A 19621-nucleotide genomic window follows, 5' to 3' on the forward strand; every position below is an offset into this window, starting at 1 on the left:
CAAGTTTTTCACTTAATTTTAAATTACATCCCTACCCTTTATCTAAAAGACATAACAGATTGGATTATTTTATTCATGTGGGTTGGGTGTTTATAAATTTGTAGTTCAATAGATTTACTTGAAGTATATTATTAGTAATAATGTATTTTTAATATATAAATTTTAGAAATACATAGTAAGTGCAAAATTTTATTTTGAAACCTTTAAAGAGAAACTAATTGGTCTTCGTTTTTTTTAATGAAATTATGCTTTCCTATTTTTATCAATTTTGTTATAATTATGTTAAGAAAATATTTTAAACTAGAGATTTTTTTAATTTATTTATTTATGTGGCATAGGTGTAATTAGTTAGAGTATTGGTATGCATTTTTAGAAATAATTTGGAGTATAATAGGCAGAGATTTTAAGTGAATATCGAGATATTTGCGAATTTATGATATTTTAGGGTTGTAAGAGTTGTAGATTGATTCTTTTAAGGAAAATTAGGTTATGAGGTCAAAACAACAATTAAGTCTTAACCTCAAAAACCTAGCTTGGGTCGAGATGTTACAGGCATACTCTCATTTCATAAACCAATTTAATTTTTTTTTTAGAAAAAGTAGAAGAAGAAGAGGAGAATATTCCAATGCAGGTGGATATTCATTTTGAGATAAAAAAATTTTAATAGACAATGACAAACCTCCAATGTTGGTAGATTTCTAAAAAAAATTAATAGAAACCCATGACAATAATAATAATGAGAGACAATGACAATGAAGATGCATGTACCAATTCATGTAAATAAAGATGAGGACACACATATTTTGCATATGGAGAGGAATTACCCTCTAGGCAAAACACATGTATTCCTAGGCATGACAAGGAATCACCATCTAGGCAAATCACACATATACATAAGTATGATGAGGATCCACTCGCTTAAGCAAATCACATAAAATAAGTACTCATCATAATATCCAACAGGGAATTATTCCACCCGTTTGGCATGGGGAATCTCTCTACCCAACCAACATAACAAAGTACACCCCACCTGATCAACACGGGAACTCTCTCTACCTACGATATCAAGTGAGGCTAATACAAAAATTTCTCACGCCAATCATCACTGGGAATCTCTCTACTCGTTTGAAACTCGTAGCAACATGTAGCTGGAATGGTTCAAGGAATCATCAACCTAATCCCATGGATTTAGAATGCTCGAAAAGCTCATCACTTTAAATCACATCATCTCAAATCACATCGTAAAGATAACCAATAAAAGTAATAAAAAATATGCACTTTCATGTAAGAAAATGGATGAGATACAAAATATACAAATTCTAAATATACCCACAAACATTTACCTCCACATTCCTAATATAGTTGTAGGAGTGAACCTATTTAGAAAGTATTTTAATACTAAAGCTGCATTGACACTAATCCTTCAGTTGTAGAATTCTTGAGTTCCTAGCTTCCGTGAAGAGTTTGAATATAAACATTTTTTATCTCAAAAGTGAGATGCTGACTCTTTTCCAATGCCTTTTATACAACAGGACTGCCAATTTCAATCTTGACGTCCTTATGATCTTTGTCTTGCTTGAATGTGAGACTTTCAATCTCAGTCGTCCATATGTCCTCGAGATTTGAAGAATCGTAGAGATAGAGTGATTGATGGCACAAGGCGTGCATGTCCCTGCAACTTGCGTTTAGTCCAATCCTGCAGTCATTCCCCTAGAAAGGGTCTCCCAGGTGGCATTGTGCCATACTTCTAAGGTCAGACGATGTTTTCCATAGGTCCGTATTTTGACTTCCCTAGGCATACTCTGGATATGATACCTACTGCCCTCTAAGCACCTTCAGGTTATCTCAGAGAGCTCCCATCTCTGCATCGAGCTTGTCCTCTCCCTTTGCTCGCCTTTGTACGGTCAGCACATCCTTTGCTCGCCTGGTGTCGAACGAACCTTCCTTCATCTCCCTATGATGTCTCGTATCTGCCAAGCTCTCTGCAACATGTTGCTTGCCCTACTCCTTGTCCAGTTGCACGTTATCCGCTCGATTGGCTCCTTGTCGTCAGTATTTTGCCCGTGGGAGGGGATCCCTTCTCTTGGTTTGGCACGGTCCTCACATACACCATAACCCCACTCCAAGCTTAAGAAATCTACACTCTCAAATTCCGTAAGGGTCCAAATTCTAGACCTCTTCTAACATAAATTGAAACTAATAAAATAAGAATATAAATTACTGATAATAGAATATTATCACTCATGACAAACAATCACACAATATAATAATCTAATTATTATACCAGGGATTACTAGCCCAATCTGGACCATCTAGTGGGTGCCCACAATCATTTTTTTTTGTTTGGTTATTTTATTTTAAACTAAGGTTACATATGTAATTTTAACCTGACGGTAAAAATCTAGTAGACAATTCACTGGGTGACCCTAAGGTTTCATCCAAACTAACCTATCAAATACACAATTGGGTGCAAATTGAAAGAAATTAGTAGTTGAGGTAATAAATTGTTAAACTTTATAGTTTATAGGTTCGGGTGTAATTTCTAGATATATTCATAGTTAAAAAAAATAAAAAAATAAAAAATCAACTAATTTTCCTCAGGAGATGTGATACCCCAGTGGAAATACAAGAGTCTAGGAATCACTTGAAAATTTTTGGATTGGAGATCTTGTAAGATTACATTAATACTTGGATTAAGCTAGTTGTGAAGTTTTATGATACTTAAAGAGAACCAAACTTTTTGGATTTAGTTGAACCATTTAGGATCATAATTTGATAAAATGATTTATATTATTGCTCTAGTTGGAATGTTTGGAGATTTATAGAGCAATAAATTTTTTTATGAAAATAGGATGCCAAGTGGCCCAATTAGAATATGACACGTGGGATGAGGAGGACTTGCCACCTCATTAAAATGGTAACAGGTGCCAAACACATATTGGAGAATAAGTTAGTACACTTGGAGCTCAAGCTTAGTAAACTTGAGGCACAAGCTTGACTCCTATGACTCATAGCTATGCTTGTCATCAAGGCTACATACACTAGAGTAAATGAAGATGTCGAGCCCATCGTAAGCTAGCATCTCTTCAAAACTTTTTCTGCAAACTCACCCCCTCCATCATCAATAAAGAGTAAGATCTTCAGACCTAAAGAGGATCAAGAGCAGTACATGCCATGTGATCTACAGCCTTACACTTGTCAAGAGAGATCACTCAAAGCAAGGGACATGTGAAGCCGAGCACCTCAAGCATACTTTCATTTCTTTTTCCGAAAAATTAGGCCCTTCTATCACTCATCAAGAGCTAGACTTGAAGTCTGAAGGGAATCCAAAACAGCACCTGCTCACTTGGTCATTTACTTAACACTCGTCCAAGTGATTGAAGGAAATGAAGTGGAGAGATCATGTGCTAGTGTTTCGACCGACCCTCTTCACTTAACCCTTGTCTTTCTTTTTCTGCAATCACCTCCATTTATCCATCAACTAGCAAATGGTATTCATATTGGGAAGCATGTATGGCAGCACTTGCAAAAGATTAAACAAAGAGAGAATCAAATTGAGCAAAACCGAGAGAGAGAGTTGGACTGTTCTGGAGCAAAAACTAGCAAATAGTTTCTGGTTTTCCTTTGGAAACCGAAACCTCCTGACCTTAACATGTGAAACTGCATTCTGCTGCACCATTTCCACTAGCTCATTTATTGACCCCTGGATAATGATGGATTAAACACTTAGCTGCACACGCCTACATGTAGAAATGATAATGGCACTCCATCGAGAACATCTTCATGCATCTCTTCATTTTCTTTCTGCAAAACCGAACCATAAAGCCTCACCCTCTCTTCCTCTCTTCATCTCACGCCTACTCACACACCAACACAAGTCCAGTACTCACTCAAAGCTTGCTTAGAATCTCTAAGAGCTAGTAACCGAGACTAGCGTGAGCCATTTAGAGAGTTTATTCATTTTGAGCTTCAAGGCTTCGGTTTGGTGAGTAGATCTCCTATCTCCTTTCTACTATGAGTAGGGCTGCAACCCGACCAGAAACAACCGGGTTTGCACCCGACCCGACCCGATGTTAGAATAAGAAAAGAAGGAAAGAATAAGAAGGAAAGAGCAGAGAGAGAGTTGATGAAATCATGCTATTTCATTCAAATATCGTGTTCTGTTATTACAAGGTAGTGCTACTTTTATACTAAAAGTGGTAAAAGGAATCCTAACAAACTAAAGGACAATCGAATACTGCAAATTCTGTACAGCTATGTAACAGATTCTAAATTTACATAATTGTACAATACAACTCAGCTAAGACAATGACTTTCTAGTAAATGAATTACAAAAGACATCAAGTAGCAGCAAGTCCATTTGATGATGGTTGTGCCTTCATATCAGAACCATCTATGATGCCCATATCAGAACCATCTGTGATGCAACGAGTATTAGCCAACTGTAGCTTTATGATCTTGTAGCTTTAAGGTTGTTGATTCCATGTTGATCATGATGCTCTAACATCCTCCCGCAAGATGGGGAATAGATGTTTACTATTCCCATCTTAGAGAGATGAGAATGAAGAAGATAAGATGGAAGGGACTTAGTGAAGATATCAGCAAGCTGTGAATTTGTTGAGACATGAGCAGTTTGAATACTGGCTTCTAGGATTTTATCTCTGATTAAATGGCAATCCACTTCAATGTGTTTTGTCCTTTCATGAAAGATTGGGTTAGCTGCTATATGTAAAGCAGCTTGGTTGTCACAAAACAATTCAGCAGCTTGTGGATGAGGAATACATAGATCAGTAAATAAGTGCCTCAGCCAAGTGAATTCTGTGGTAATGGAGGCCATGGCACGGTATTCTGCCTCAGCAGATGATCTTGACACAGTTGTTTGTTTCTTGGATCTAAAAGAAATGAGAGATTGACCCAAGAAAATACAATAGCCAGTAATGGACTTTTGGGTATCAGGGCAGGTTGCCCAATCTGAATCACAGTAGCCCTTGAGCTGAATTGAAGATGTAGAGGACAGTAATATCCCTTGACCAGGTGTATTTTTAAGGTATCTCAATACCTTGTGAGCAGTAGCAAGATGAGAGGTGGAAGGATGATGCATAAATTGACTGAGAACTTGAGTGGAATAGCTTATATCTGGTTTGGTTATGGTGAGGTAAAGTAAATGTCCAATGAGTTGTCTATATGGAGTGGGATCAGGTAGAAAAGTCCCTGTGGACTTGCTTAATTTATGGTTTTGATCCATTGGAATCTTTAAGGGCTTAGAGGCCAAATGTCCCAAATCAGCAAGGATATCTAAAGTGTATTTTCTTTGACAAAGATGAATACCAGTGGGAGATCTAGCAACCTCAATGCCAAGAAAATATCTCAAAGGTCCAAGGTCTTTAATTCTGAATTGGTTGTTCAAAAAGGTTTTGAGAGCTGAAATTGAATCAAGGGAACTACTAGCAACTACTATGTCATCTACATAAACTAGTAATGCTGTAAATGTGGTATTAGTGATGCAAGTGAAGAGGCTGTAATCAGCCTTGGACTGTGTGAAACCAAATTGAATTAAAGAGGTAGAGAACTTGTCATACCATTGGCGTGAGTCCTGTTGAGTCCATAAAGGCTTCTGAGCAGCTTGCATACTTGACCAGGTTTACCCTTACAATAGCCAGGTGGCTTTTTCATATATATTTCCTCTTTGAGCTCCCCATTGAGAAAGGCATTGTTAACATCAAATTGTTGTAGATGCCATCCCTTAATTGCAACTAAGGCCAATATAGTTTTGACAGTGACTATCTTCACAACTGGTGAGAAAGTCTCATGGTAGTCCACCCCTTCCTGCTGAGTGAAACCTTTAGCAACTAATCTTGCTTTCTTTCTCTCAACAGTACCATTGGAATGGTACTTGGTTTTGTAAACATATTTGCAATCAATAGGGAGTTTTCCAGGAGGCAAATCAGTAAGGATCCATGTGTTATTGAGTTCTAAAGCCTCGAGTTCAATGTCCATTGCTTGGCACCAATCTGGGTCCTTGACAACTTGTTTGTAAGTGTGTGGGTCATTGTGTGATGAGATAGTGGCAGAAAAGAAAGAAAAGGCAGGTGATAAATGGTCATAAGAAATGGAAGAAGACAAAGGAAATGATATACCTGGTGTATGAGAGGTCTTGACCAATGATTGAGTGGGTGAGATTGAAGTAGCTTGCTGACAATGAAAGTCTCTGAGATATTGAGGGGCTTTCCTTGTTCTAGTGGTTTTCCTAAGGGAGGATTTGAATGCAGGTTCTGTATTTTGTGGAAAAACAGATTGTGAGACAGGTTCTTCATTTATTTCAAGAGGAAGAATGAAGGAAGGGACAATTGGAGCAGGAGAAATGGGTGGTGGAATTTGATTTTCTGGAGGTATGGGCAGGGTAGTTGTAGTGGAGGGTGGAGAATTTAAAAAATGAGGAGAGGAAAAAGGATGAGGGAGGGATGATTGTGGGAGTTGTGAAAGATGAGATTGCTGATGGAAGGGGAAAACAGTTTCATGAAATGTAACATCCCTAGAGAAGAAAACTGCTTTGGTATTGAGATCAAGTAACTTGTAACCCTTTACCCCAAATGGATAACCAAGGAAAACACAATGCTTACCTCGGGGATCCAATTTCTTTCTGTTTTGAGATAAAGTAGAGGCAAAGCATAAACATCCAAAAACTTTCATGTGAGAATATGTGGGGGGAGTTTGAAAAAGAAGCTCAAAAGGTGTTTTATTGGAAAATAGAGGGGTGGGAATCCGATTGACAATATAAGCTGCAGTGAGGATGCAGTCATTCCAATAAAGGTGAGGAAGGTTGGATTGAATTTTAAGGGCTCTAGCCATATTTAAGAGATGTTGGTGCTTTCTTTCAGCTACCCCATTTTGTTGTGGGGTTTCCACACAAGTTCTATGGTGAATAATGCCTTTTTTATTGAAAAAATCTCTCATTTGGAATTCAAGACCATTGTCACTTCTAAGAATTTGTACTTGGGTGTGAAATTGAGTTTCTACCAAATTGCAGAAAGATTCAATACAAGATCTTGTATTAGATTTGGCTTTGAGCAAATAGATCCAAGTGCTCCTAGAAAAATCATCTACAATAGTCAGAAAATATTAGCTACCATCATAGGCTTCAATTGAATTGGGTCCCCATATATCACAATGAATAATTTCAAAAATGTTTTTGCTTTTATGAGTGCTGTCTGGAAATGGGAGCCTTTTATGCTTTGCAATTGGACAGACATGACAAGGATTTGAATCAGAAATGGTGAAAATGTGATTCTTAATAGATGGATCTGTGATTACATTTAATTTTGAGATGGGTGTATGACCCATTCTACAATGCCAAAGATCTGAAATGACATCAATACCTTTAAAAATTACTGAAACAGAAATGTTTTTATGTAAAGAAATTGAAAAATGGTTAAATAAAGCTGTTGAAGAGACTGGTTCTGCAAGTAAATGGTATAGACCATTCTTCATCTCACCCATGCCAATCGTGGTCCATGACAAAAGGTCCTGGATAAAGCAAATTTGTGAAAGGAAAATAAAACAGCAAGAAAGTGAACTAGTTAGCTGTTTTGCTGAGATTAAATTGAAATGAAATGAAGGCACACATAACACATTGTGTAAAATTAATGTGTTAGTGATATGGACAGTGCCAATATGAGTAACAGGTGTTGTTTGTCCATTTGAAAGTTTAACAACAAAGGAAACATATGATGTTATTGATGAAAAAAGGGAGGTGTTGCAGATCATATGATCTGTAGCACCAGTGTCAATGATCCATGGTGAGTGTGTGTCTATTTTATGTGTTTGAATGATGGTATTGAAGCAAAAGGGGATACCATTCATAGTGGAGGAATGAGAACAATCTGTCTGGACATTATTGATTGAATGATTTGCAATGGAGACTTCCTTGGGCTGCAATAGAGATAAAAGTTGCTGATACTGATCCTTGGTAAGGTTGAATTTAGTATCTGATGGATCCTCTGGCTCGAGTGATGTCATGTTGACAGAAGAGAATCTAGATGGCTTGATCTTACCATATAACTTGTGACCAGCTAGATAGCCATGTAATTTGTAGCACTTGTCTGCTATGTGACCAGTTATGTGACAGTGAGTGCAAACTGGTGCTTGTGCATTCCCTGCCTTGAAGCAGTTTTCTAGAGAATGACCCTGAATCTTACAATGAGTACAAAATGGTCTATCACGCTTGAGTTGTTGAGTTGGTTTGGAAAAGGTTTTATATATAGTATATGGTTGTTTAACAGCAAGAGCCATAGAATCTGGTGAAGGGATGACAGAAATCATGGTATGTTGCATCTCCTGCTGCTGGATCATGGAAAAAATTTTGTTAATGGGAGGCAATGGATCCAGTAGCATGATTTGGTCACGACTGATACTGTAAGAATCATTTAAGCCCATGAGGAATTGTATAACACAATCCCTCTGGTACCTATCAAGTAACACAGAAAGTTTGCCACATTTACAATCGGGCATTGGGTCATATATAAGAAGTTCATCCCATAGAGTTTTAAGTTTGCCAAAATAAACACTGACTGAATCATTTTCTTGTTGCAAACTTGTTAGGGACTTCTTGAGCTGAAAGATTCGATGCCCATTTTGTTGAATGAATCGATCTTTGAGCTCTTCCCAGATTTGCTTAGCATCATCCACCAAAGCAATGCTGGATTTGAGAGTTGGATTGATTGAGTTGTGAAGCCATGATACAACTAAATCATTACATCTTTCCCAGGCTTCATGAAGAGGGTCAGAGGTCTTTTTGGGTTTGGATAAAGTGCCATTAATAAAACCCAGCTTGTTTTGGCACGAAGAGCTCTGCACATAGCTCTTGACCATGTGGTATAGTTCTCTGTGGTAAGAATATCAGGAACCAAGGAAAAAGAAGGGTTATCCCCATTATCAAGTCGATAGAGGTTAGTAAGATTGGTGAAATCCAGAAAAAAAAAAAATCGTTTGAAGGCATTGTGGAAGAAAAAAAATCTCACTCTGTGGTTCTTGATACCATGTTAGAATAAGAAAAGAAGGAAAGAATAAGAAGGAAAGAGCAGAGAGAGAGCTGATGAAATCATGCTATTTCATTCAAATATCGTGTTCTGTTATTACAAGGTAGTGCTGCTTTTATACTAAAAGTGGTCAAAGGAATCCTAACAAACTAAAGGACAATCGAATACTGCAAATTCTGTACAGCTATGTAACAGATTCTAAATTTACATAATTGTACAATACAACTCAGCTAAGACAATGACTTTCTAGTAAATGAATTACAAAAGACATCAAGTAGCAGCAAGTCCATTTGATGATGGTTGTGCCTTCATATCAGAACCATCTATGATGCCCATATCAGAACCATCTGTGATGCAACGAGTATTAGCCAACTGTAGCTTTATGATCTTGTAGCTTTAAGGTTGTTGATTCCATGTTGATCATGATGCTCTAATATCCTCCCGCAAGATGGAGAATAGATGTTTACTATTCCCATCTTAGAGAGATGAGAATGAAGAAGATAAGATGGAAGGGACTTAGTGAAGATATCAGCAAGCTGTGAATTTGTTGAGACATGAGCAGTTTGAATACTGGCTTCTAGGATTTTATCTCTGATTAAATGGCAATCCACTTCAATGTGTTTTGTCCTTTCATGAAAGACTGGGTTAGCTGCTATATGTAAAGCAGCTTGGTTGTCACAAAACAATTCAGCAGCTTGTGGATGAGGAATACATAGATCAGTAAATAAGTGCCTCAGCCAAGTGAATTTTGTGGTAATGGAGGCCATGGCACGGTATTTAAGGTCCCAAACCGACCTGACTCGACCCGAACAAACAGAGATCGGGTCAAACCCGTATGACCCGACGTTCACCACAGAGGGCCAAAAAAGAAAAAAAAATATGCACTTTCACTTCCGCATCGATGTACAAACTATTTCTATCATCTGTATGATCTGATCACAATATCAAATTATTAATCTCAGATCAACATCCCAAAAAACAAAAAATGAAAAGTGCAGTTATTTTGACTACACATTCTAGTATGAATTGATGGGGTTCGAAACCATCAAAATATAAAAAGCCACGAATCAAGAGATGTTTCTGGATTTGGGGAAATCTTCATCTCCGTACTTTCTTCTACTCGTAAAAACAAAACGTATGAAGCCCACTAATTCAGATCCAAACGTTAAAGCAAGTAATGCAAACCCCACGGCCATGGCACAGTTATGCGGGGCCAAAGCATAAGATGAACTACAAGGACAGCTACTTGAGTAGCATCCTCTGCATCTTGGGAAACAAATAGAGAGAGAGAGAGAGAGAGAGAGAGAGAGAGAGGAAAAACCATCGCCAAGGGCCAAAATGTGAGAGCTTCCTTCCCTTCCATCGCCAAGGGCAACAACGATACCACTGCCACCAGCATCGACGTGAACAAGAAACAGCCACCACCAACGATGTATGTTAAGAAGGAGAAGCAGCCCTAGAAGCCGAGGTCACCGCGGTTCGCACAGGACTTGGATGGGCTGAACTGCTTCGAGACTCTCATCTCTTATTAGGCAAACTGCAGTTCGCAGAAAGGGGTTTCGTCCGTAGCGTCTTTTTGCTGCATAGAGAGAGAGAGAGAGAGCGGCACTAGGGTTTTTGCGAGAGAGAGAGAGAGAGAGAGAGAGAGGCTGGGGTTTGTGCTGAATGGAAAGAAGAGAGGAGGGGGCTGCGGTTTCATCCGCTTAAAAGCGGGTTGGACATCATCCAACCCGCATCTAATTTTAATCCAATTTTATGCGGGTTGATCGGATCGGTTTTATCGGGTGGGTCGGATTTTTTGTGTTTTTGCACAGGCCTAACTATGAGTTACAGTGTATTAGGCTTGGATTTGAATCATGAAAGTTGAGTTTTTAGTTGAACTTGTGATTTATTCATGGATGCAAGATTTTGGTGCAAGCTATGGAATCTATTGTTGTTTGTTTAGGATTAAAATTGAAATTTCGAATTTTCATTGTTTAATATTGTATCTAGACGTAGATAAAATTTGATTATGATGATTATGGTTTAGAAATTCTAGAAAATCAACATGTTACAAGAGGATATAGTCATATGCTAAAGATATGATGAAATGCATGTTTCGATTTTGGACCTATGTTATGATTTGAAGTTCTATCTCTAAGTTATCATGGATTACTTGCTTATTTTTGTGTAATATCATCCAGAAATGCGTATTTAGCATGTTAATGATTAGAGATTGTGATTTACTAAGTTCTAAGTGTTAATATGCAAAAGAGAAGCAAGGAACATCATGCTAAGTCTCAGATAGTGATGTTTAGTGTTGTGATTCTGTTGGTTATTTTTTATGATTAAGATCTGGTCATATATGATAGAGAAATCATATGTGCAGTCCTAGGGTGTTCAAGTCTCGCATACTCTTTTTGAGAATGTGAGTAAATCTGAAATCCACATGAAAAAATTATTTTTTAATAGTGAACTCCACTTTTTTCAAATGGAGTACGCACAGCATGCACACCCTAGGACTGTATCTAGCATTACTCTATTTGATATGAATCTACTGAGTTAATATGTTATTAAGCTCTAACTTGGATTGTGATGAAGTAATAATTTCTGGATTAAGTGAAATTAGTATGTAATTAGGCTTTAGTTACACTTAGTGTGACGCCCCCAGATTTCGCTTGGGATCGAACGGACATCTGAAGCGTCGGGACATGCAATACAAGGTTACCTGCTCTCGTTCATGACATATAAGATGTAATGTTCCTAACATGTATCTAGCATTATGCAATATTCGCAGCAGATAATTTTTTTTTTTTTTAGCAATACTATGCACCAAACTTATAATATCTCAAATAGTTAAAACATAAACCATGCATATTTAAAACACCCACGATTACAGCATGAGTCATAGAAGACTGTAATCGTAAAACAATGGAGACCTGGCTCCATAACTACAATGCCAAAATATACTATTGGGCTAGTTCGTTGATTAACTCACGTAACTCAACTAACGATGCCGGAATACTACCCAAAGACCTAACTATGGAGGCTGCAAATTCTGTATTGTGCCTACGGCGTCTAATCAACCTCCTCCAGTCTGCCAGTATCTGCTCCCTTCTCTGATCCTGACACATCGTCTACCATTCGGGGGGAATGGTAGTTGGAACTACCATTGTGAGATTTGATTACAAATCTCAGCAAGTTAACAGGAAACTTCCACACAGGTTAATGATGCATGCATGGCAGTAAAAGCATGAATGCATAATCAAAGTTATAAGTAAGCATAGCATAACTTGACTTATAGTGATATGAACCCGCAGGAAGGGAATCCTTTGAACCCACAATCAAGACAGGTTCTTCAACGGGTCTAGATTTTAATATAATTTAGGTTCTTGAAACAAGTTCTCATTGGGTCTAGGTTCTCCATTCGTTGACTTGATTTTGGCTTTCTTGGGAAGTTTTCAAATTGATTGTGGGTTCAAGGGAATTCATTCCCACGGGTTCATATCATATAGCATGGCATAAATGACATAACTTAAACTGAAACTGAAACTTAGCTTGACGTGACATGGCATATACGTGAACTTAAAACATAACATGGACAAGCAACATAGCATGAACGTGAACTTGAAACATAACATGGACTTGAAACATAACATGAACGTGAACATACATAATTTGAATATGAACTTGAACATAACATGAACCTGAGCATGACATACCATAAATGTGAACTTGAAACATAATGTGAAATTGAAATATAACGTGAATGTGAACATGACATAACATGAACATGAACTTGAACATAACATGATATAGACATGAACTTGAAACATATTCTTGTCTCATGGGGTCACCATGATTGAGTAATCTTATCTCATGGGGTTACCATGATTGACATCTCGAAACTTGACATGAACGTAAACTTGAACATAACATAACGTGAAACATGACTTGAACGTGAAATACATGAACTTAGAATCTTTTTCAATAGACTTAATTAATAAAGTGACCATACGGGTGCTGCACGAGTCCCCTTAAGCCGTGTGTCCCTGCCGCTTACCGTATCACAACACAGGTGTCTATATCAGCTGTGAGTGCATTAATACGTACTCCACAGTTGTTGTGGCCCCACGTATCCTACGTGTCACAATTGTTGTGTCTCACGTAGTGTATGCTCCACAGTTGTTGTGATCACATACTTCATGCTCCATAGTTTGTGCCCCCATGAATTGTTTGTGCCACACTTGCTATGGATACACGTAACATAAAGTGTGGCTCCATCGGCGTTAGTGCCTGGCACGTTCCGGTGACCAGTTAGTTAGGCCTCATTCATAACTTGTTGATTGTACTTCATCAACCTAGGAAATTTCACACTTATTTAGACACTTCATTGTGAACAAAAGAGTTTTACTAGGATATTACCCCATCCTAGCGCTTAGGGTCGTGATTGACATGAATAACTTAACTGGCATACATGACATTTCATAACGTGGCGTGACATGAACGTGACATAAAAGACAGAAGTCCTGTAACATGACATGAACGTAAGACGACAGACATTACATAAAATGTAACAGACAATATTTCATAACATGGCATACATGTAACAGACAATATTTAGTAACATGGCATAACATGTAACAAACAACATTTCGTAACATTGCATTATATGTGACAGTAAATATTACGTGACATGACATGCATGTAACAGATAGCATACGTAATGTGACATACTTGCAACAGATAGTGACATGAGACAGAATATATTATGTAACAGATAAATATTTCGTGACAGAATGTTTCATGTAATAAATAAGCATGTGATGGCATGGCATGACATGACATATATAACAACATACGAATATAAATTGTAGTTCCCTCACCCATCACATATATATAGTAAACTAATAGTACGTTAAAAGCTAACTTACCTCGATCTTCGCGTTCTACGAGAATAAAACGCGAAACACAAGGAACTGTAAGAGGGTATTCTAAAAATTATAAATTTAATTACTAACAATTAGAAAAGTGAAAAGGGACAACTTAGAGTAAAATTACCATTTTACCCTCTACATGTGGAAAAATGATCATTTTACTCCTAACTTAAAGATTTCACATCCTAATTCCAAAATTTACCAATATTTACATTCCTCATGTAAATTTTGTCCTAAAGTCAAATATCAACTCAGAAAAATTTAAAACCATTCTCAACAATGGAAAACCCACAATGGCCGAAACATTCATAGGCCATTTCTCTTGATTTTGGTTACAATTTCTTCCATCATCAAAACCCATGATTAAACCAAAATTTTGTAACAAACAAATTCCTAACCTAAGTTTAAAAAAATACACTTAAAATATCCATTAAGAAAAGCTAATCATCAACACCAAACTTTTTGTAAAAAGACCCAAACTTTTTAACAAAAAGTAAACCCTTAAATTACAAGTTTTGACCTTAATAAAAACATCTCCAATAATTCCAAAAAAATCAAATCTTACTTCTAACATATTCATAACATTATCCTAAGATCAGCCATGCTACAAATCATCAAATAGAAGCCACCAAAAATCACAAAACACATGGAGTTTTTGGTTTTAAACTTAGTCCAAAACAGAAACTTTTATCTCCACTAACTTTGATCAATCTCTTGATCCATGGCTTAAACACATGTGTTTTTCAAACTAAAACATCTCATGGTTTACAAATGTGTCCTAAAGAATATCCAACCATCAAACTTTAAATCGCATGGCTAAAACTCAATAAAATATAGATCTAACCTAAAAATATCAAATCTTAGGCCTAGTCGAAATCCTCTTGCATAGAAAAATCATACCTTTAAAAATAATACTAAATATCTTCAAAATAACATCCTAACATGTATATAAGAGGCTCGGGATCATCATATAAAAATATCAAAGCCTTTGGGATAAGATCAAACCACGAAATATTCCAACTTTCACAAAACAAAAACTGTTTTTTCACTTCCAGTTTTCAAGTTTCTAAATCTAAGGAAATCTATCATCAAAAGCTTTATACATGCTACAAAACCTCAATGAGCATTCATAAACACATTCTAACAACACTCCATAAACTTTTTGGACCAAGATAAGTCCATTGGCTTGGTCAACAATTTCAAAACATATCATACTCTCCAATTTCACACCCAGAATGCGCTTTCCTTGGTTAAAAATAATTTTTACCAATCAAATGAGCATGGAATGAGACTATACTCAAAGACAAACAATTGTTATGAAGAAGTCATCGTGAGATAATACTTACAAAGGCTCAAACATGGCCACGCAAAAAGATCCAGAAATCTGCCCGAGAGAGCTCTTTTGGATTTTTTTCTAAGAACGGGTGAAAGAAGTGATAAAATGGAGAGAAGTGTGTCTTGCACGACTTTAGACTTCTGGAGGGGGAAGTTATGGGCTTGAATGACCCTTGATTGGAGGTGGCTAGGTGACATAAAGTGGAGAATAGAGAGGAGCAAGGACTGCCTGCAGCAGCTGTGAGAGATGGAGGTTGATGGAGTGGATTTCTTCTTCACATCAAGGCACTATTGGGTGCAGCTAATGGCAGTGGATGGTCTGCCATGTGGGAGAGGAAACTTCTTCAAGAAACTTTGCCAAGGTGGCCAATTTCATGGGCCCCAACCAAGTGGGCTTCAATTTGGGGTTTAAATGGGGTTTGGTTAGGGTTTGAGATGCTATCAAGCCCTAAACCAATTTTTCTTGGCCCAATCAAATTTTCAAGGTTTAAAAGGTTGGATAATGATGTCATAACAAGGATTTGATTAATTAATAGCATGTGAAAATAATTTAATCAAGTGATTAAACACAATGCTAGAAATCGGATTAAAAAGGATTTGGAGGCCAACTTTAGGGTTTGGGGAAACCATTTAGGATTTCAGTTTCAACCAATCTTTTGGGGTTTTATTTGGATTCCAACCATTTAGGGCTTCACTAGGATTGAAATCTTCTTTGGTCTGGCACAATTTGGTTGATCAGATGAAACAAAACTTTGTTTAAGTGGCATGATCTCACACCATGACTTCCTTCACAAATCCATTTAATGGTTTCTCATGGTGCCAAGTGTATAATACTATTCACTAAGTGTGGCTAAGATCTTGCCAAGTGTCCAAATAAAACTTCTCTAACCTAATTTGGACATTTCACACTATGATTTTGAAAACACTGCATTGGGTGCGCTTATCGAGGTTACTATTCATTTCAAAGAAATGCAAAACAAATTTAGTACTGAAAAATCCTAAATATTCATATTAACCTATAGTGAAAATCGTTTACCGAAATTCAACCCCAAAGTGCCCATAAAAATAATTTCACAATTTCGAACAGGCGTTTCGTTCGGAATTATGAAAATTAGCTAATGCGCCATAAAATCCTAAATAATCAACTGAGTCTAATGGCATAGACCATAACGCATTCTGACACTTCTAACTACCTCAAATAATTAAACTTATATTTCTACCATCATAGTGAATGATAACACTGACTATGTTGATAGACTGAAACCTGCGCGATTGGTCGATTCGTAGAAACTTATGGGGTTTTCACGAGGTTCCTAAAGTCAATAGAAATTCCACCAGTGAATTTCTAGCGGGCTGTTACACTTAGTGAATGATTGGTCACATAGAAATGGTTTGGATGAATTTCTTATGGTTGCTAAGTGATTTATTAATTTCTAAGATCGGAAATGGATTTAGAACAGAAAATACACGAGGTTTGTAAAATCTTGTGAAGTTTGAGGTCAAAATGCAATTATTTAAAGTTTAAGGGCATCCATCTATATGCAATTTCTGAAGAGTTAAGGGGTAGATTTGTAAGTTTTTCCTATGTATGCAAGATTCTGTAATTTCCTTAGTTTTATGATACTAGAAACTCCTAACCTTAGTATATCTCTTATTTAAGCCCACAATGACTTGTAGAAACACAAAAAATTAGTATCGTAATACACAAGAAATTAGTTTTATGATACTAGAAACTCCTAACCTTACTCTTGGATCTATATGACTTTGTATAGACGTTGCATTCATGTCATTTATGTCATCTATTATTATGAAATGCCATATGTTATACCTGAATAAACTATCACATACATGTTATAAAGCATGATTACATAGCATGATTATATATCAAGAAGGATGAATACATGTCATTAAGCATGAAGCATGGTTAGATGTCATGAAGCATGATTACATGTCTTGAAGCATGAAAGACCTTTTATCATGAACCCAATGCTAGGATGGGGGATTATTCTAATAGAACTCCCATATCCACTTTGTAGTAATTAAAAATAGAGTGAAATCTCTTAAATTGAAGAAGAACAGTCAACGACTTCGAATGATATCATAAGGTCCCAGAGCGAATATTAGAGCACTTCAACTAATAGGTGCACAAGAACGCTCATGGTGAAGGTCGTTCTGCACTGCCTGAGTATCTCACAAGACATAGCCACAATAAGCAAAAACCTGTTGTGTAGTGTGGAAACTAGTAGGTGCACACAATCTTAATGGAAAACCTTGAGGTACCATACAAATGATGAATGGTTCCCTTGAGTTATCATAAGTGTGATAAAAAATTATTCATGATGTTCTCTGTAAGAAAATGTGCTAAAATGTTTTCTGAAAGATGTTGAGGAAACTAGATGGGAGAAAAATACAGTTTTTGTAAAGCATATTCATTCGTCCATTGTTTATTACTGAGGCTTGTTTGTGATGCAGAGGGGTATGAAATGGATGTTGAAGGGGTTTCTGGTGCATTGCCTATTACACAGAATGAAAATTTTTATGAACCAAATGAGGAGGTGCAGGGGATGGAGGGGGATTCTGAGCAACAGCAACTTGACATAAATCTAGAAAGAGAGGCCGATTCGGAGGCAAACATTTGTTCAGATACAGAGATGGGTGACAAATTAGATCATTTGGCTAAGGAGAAAATGGGTTTTTCGGATTCTGATATACAGCAAGAGAAAGATAGTAGTATCAAAGAAATCAAATTATGGTGTTCCAAAAGGGTTAAAAGCAAACCCTCAGTTAATTTATGAGTCCCTGATATCTTTTCTGGAATATGCTGGGTGTTGGTACCTCGAGGCAGCACCTCGAGGCGGCGTCTAAAGCAGTTAGTTTCTAAATTTTGTCCTAAGATTTTTGTCATTGCGAAACCAATGGTGGATCAAGCTCGGATGGCAATATGGAAGGATAGACTAAAGTTTGCCGAATGTTGTTCCAATGGTGCGGCTGGGGGTAAATTATGGATGTTTTGGTCAGAGGATACTTAATTGACTATTGTTGGCATGGGAGATCAATCTATTTCTGTAATGGTAAAAGAAAATATGAAAGAGCTCTGTTTAACATTTGTGTCTGCGAGATTTTACTATCAGGAGCGTAGGCGATTATGGGAAAGTTTATTGTCTCTTAGCAATCAGCAAGGTTCATGGATGGTGATTGGTGATTTTAACATCATTCGAAATGATAATGAGAGACGTGGGGGTAGGCCAAGACCGGTGATTGCTATGGATGAATTTAATAATAGTATTGAGGGTTGTGGTTTGTTAGAGATGCAATCAACTAGTCCAAAATACTCTTGGTGTAATGGTCAATCAGGTCTTAGCAGATCTTGGGTGAGATTAGATCGAGGGTTTATGAATGCTTCTGCTATGGAGGTATTTCAGGATGTCCAGTTACAATATTTAAACAGGTCTTCATCTAATCACTCCCCTATGTTGATTTTGATGGAAAGTCCTTTAGTGAAGTATGGCTTCCCTTCGTTTAAATTTCAGCAGATGTGGATCTCCCATTCACTATTTTTGGATTGTGTTGATCAAGCTTGGGGTGGGGAGGTGTTAGAAAGATCAGCTTTACTTAAGCTTATGATGAAATTAAAACGTGTTAAGGTAGCTCTGAGGGACTGGAATAAGAATGTTTTTGGATGTACGAAAGTCCATATCGATAATCTCCAAAAGCGTATTGAGGGGATGGAACGGGAACTACAGGCTGGGTATTCGAAGAACATTGAATTAGACTTAGTTGCTTCACAGATTGAGCTCTCGTCTTGGCTGGATCATGAGCAGTAGAGAATTGCTTATCAGTCGAAACTAAGTTGGGTTAAGTCGGGAGAAGCATTGTCAGGATTTTTCCATGCTATGCGAAGTCGAAAGTCTCTTATTGTTTGCGAAATGAGAATGCAGGATGGGTCTATGCTTTCATCTCCAAAGGCTATTCATGATGGGGCTATTGCACACTTTCAAAACTTTTAGCAGCAGGGAGAGACGGTCTTTGCCTTCTTTAGAGGGGCTAGTCCATGAGGTGATTATACCGAAAGAAAATGAAGAGTTACATCGTGCGCCGAGTTCACAAGAAGTTTTTGATGCTTTCCTCTCTATACCTATTGACAGTAGTCCAGGTCCGGATGGCTTTGGGTCGGGATTCTTTCGCGCTTGCTAGCATACTGTTGGCGGCAAGGTTGTTGATGCAGTAGCTGAATTTTTTCAAGGTGTGGATTTTCCCCGGTTTTATACGGCCACCTTTTTGGTGTTAATTCCGAAAGTTGAAAATCCTGAGAGTTTTGACAAGTTCTGACCGATT

General features: G+C 37.3%; 1 protein-coding gene across 1 annotated transcript; it reads right to left on the reverse strand.

Moving 5' to 3' along the window:
- Window positions 1-7489: 7489 nt before the first annotated feature.
- LOC118348018 lies at window positions 7490-8868 on the reverse strand. The gene is made up of 2 exons (XM_035688742.1): window positions 7854-8868; window positions 7490-7524 (listed from the first exon to the last, which is right to left on the reverse strand). The coding sequence occupies exons 1-2, from the start codon at window positions 8866-8868 to the stop codon at window positions 7490-7492; spliced, it is 1050 nt and encodes a 349-aa protein (XP_035544635.1).
- Between the last annotated feature and the right edge of the window lie 10753 nt (window positions 8869-19621).

Source organism: Juglans regia, chromosome 3, assembly GCF_001411555.2.
Source record: "Juglans regia cultivar Chandler chromosome 3, Walnut 2.0, whole genome shotgun sequence".
Lineage (NCBI taxonomy): Eukaryota > Viridiplantae > Streptophyta > Magnoliopsida > Fagales > Juglandaceae > Juglans > Juglans regia.

Excerpts from the sequence above, each read along its gene's own strand:
- LOC118348018 (XM_035688742.1), bottom strand. The coding sequence starts at position 8,868 with ATGGTCAAGAGCTATGTGCAGAGCTCTTCGTGCCAAAACAAGCTGGGT. Across the intron at positions 7,525-7,853 it reads TCATTCCTCCACTATGAATG|GACCTTTTGTCATGGACCAC; the intron begins GTATCCCCTTTT and ends TGCTTTATCCAG.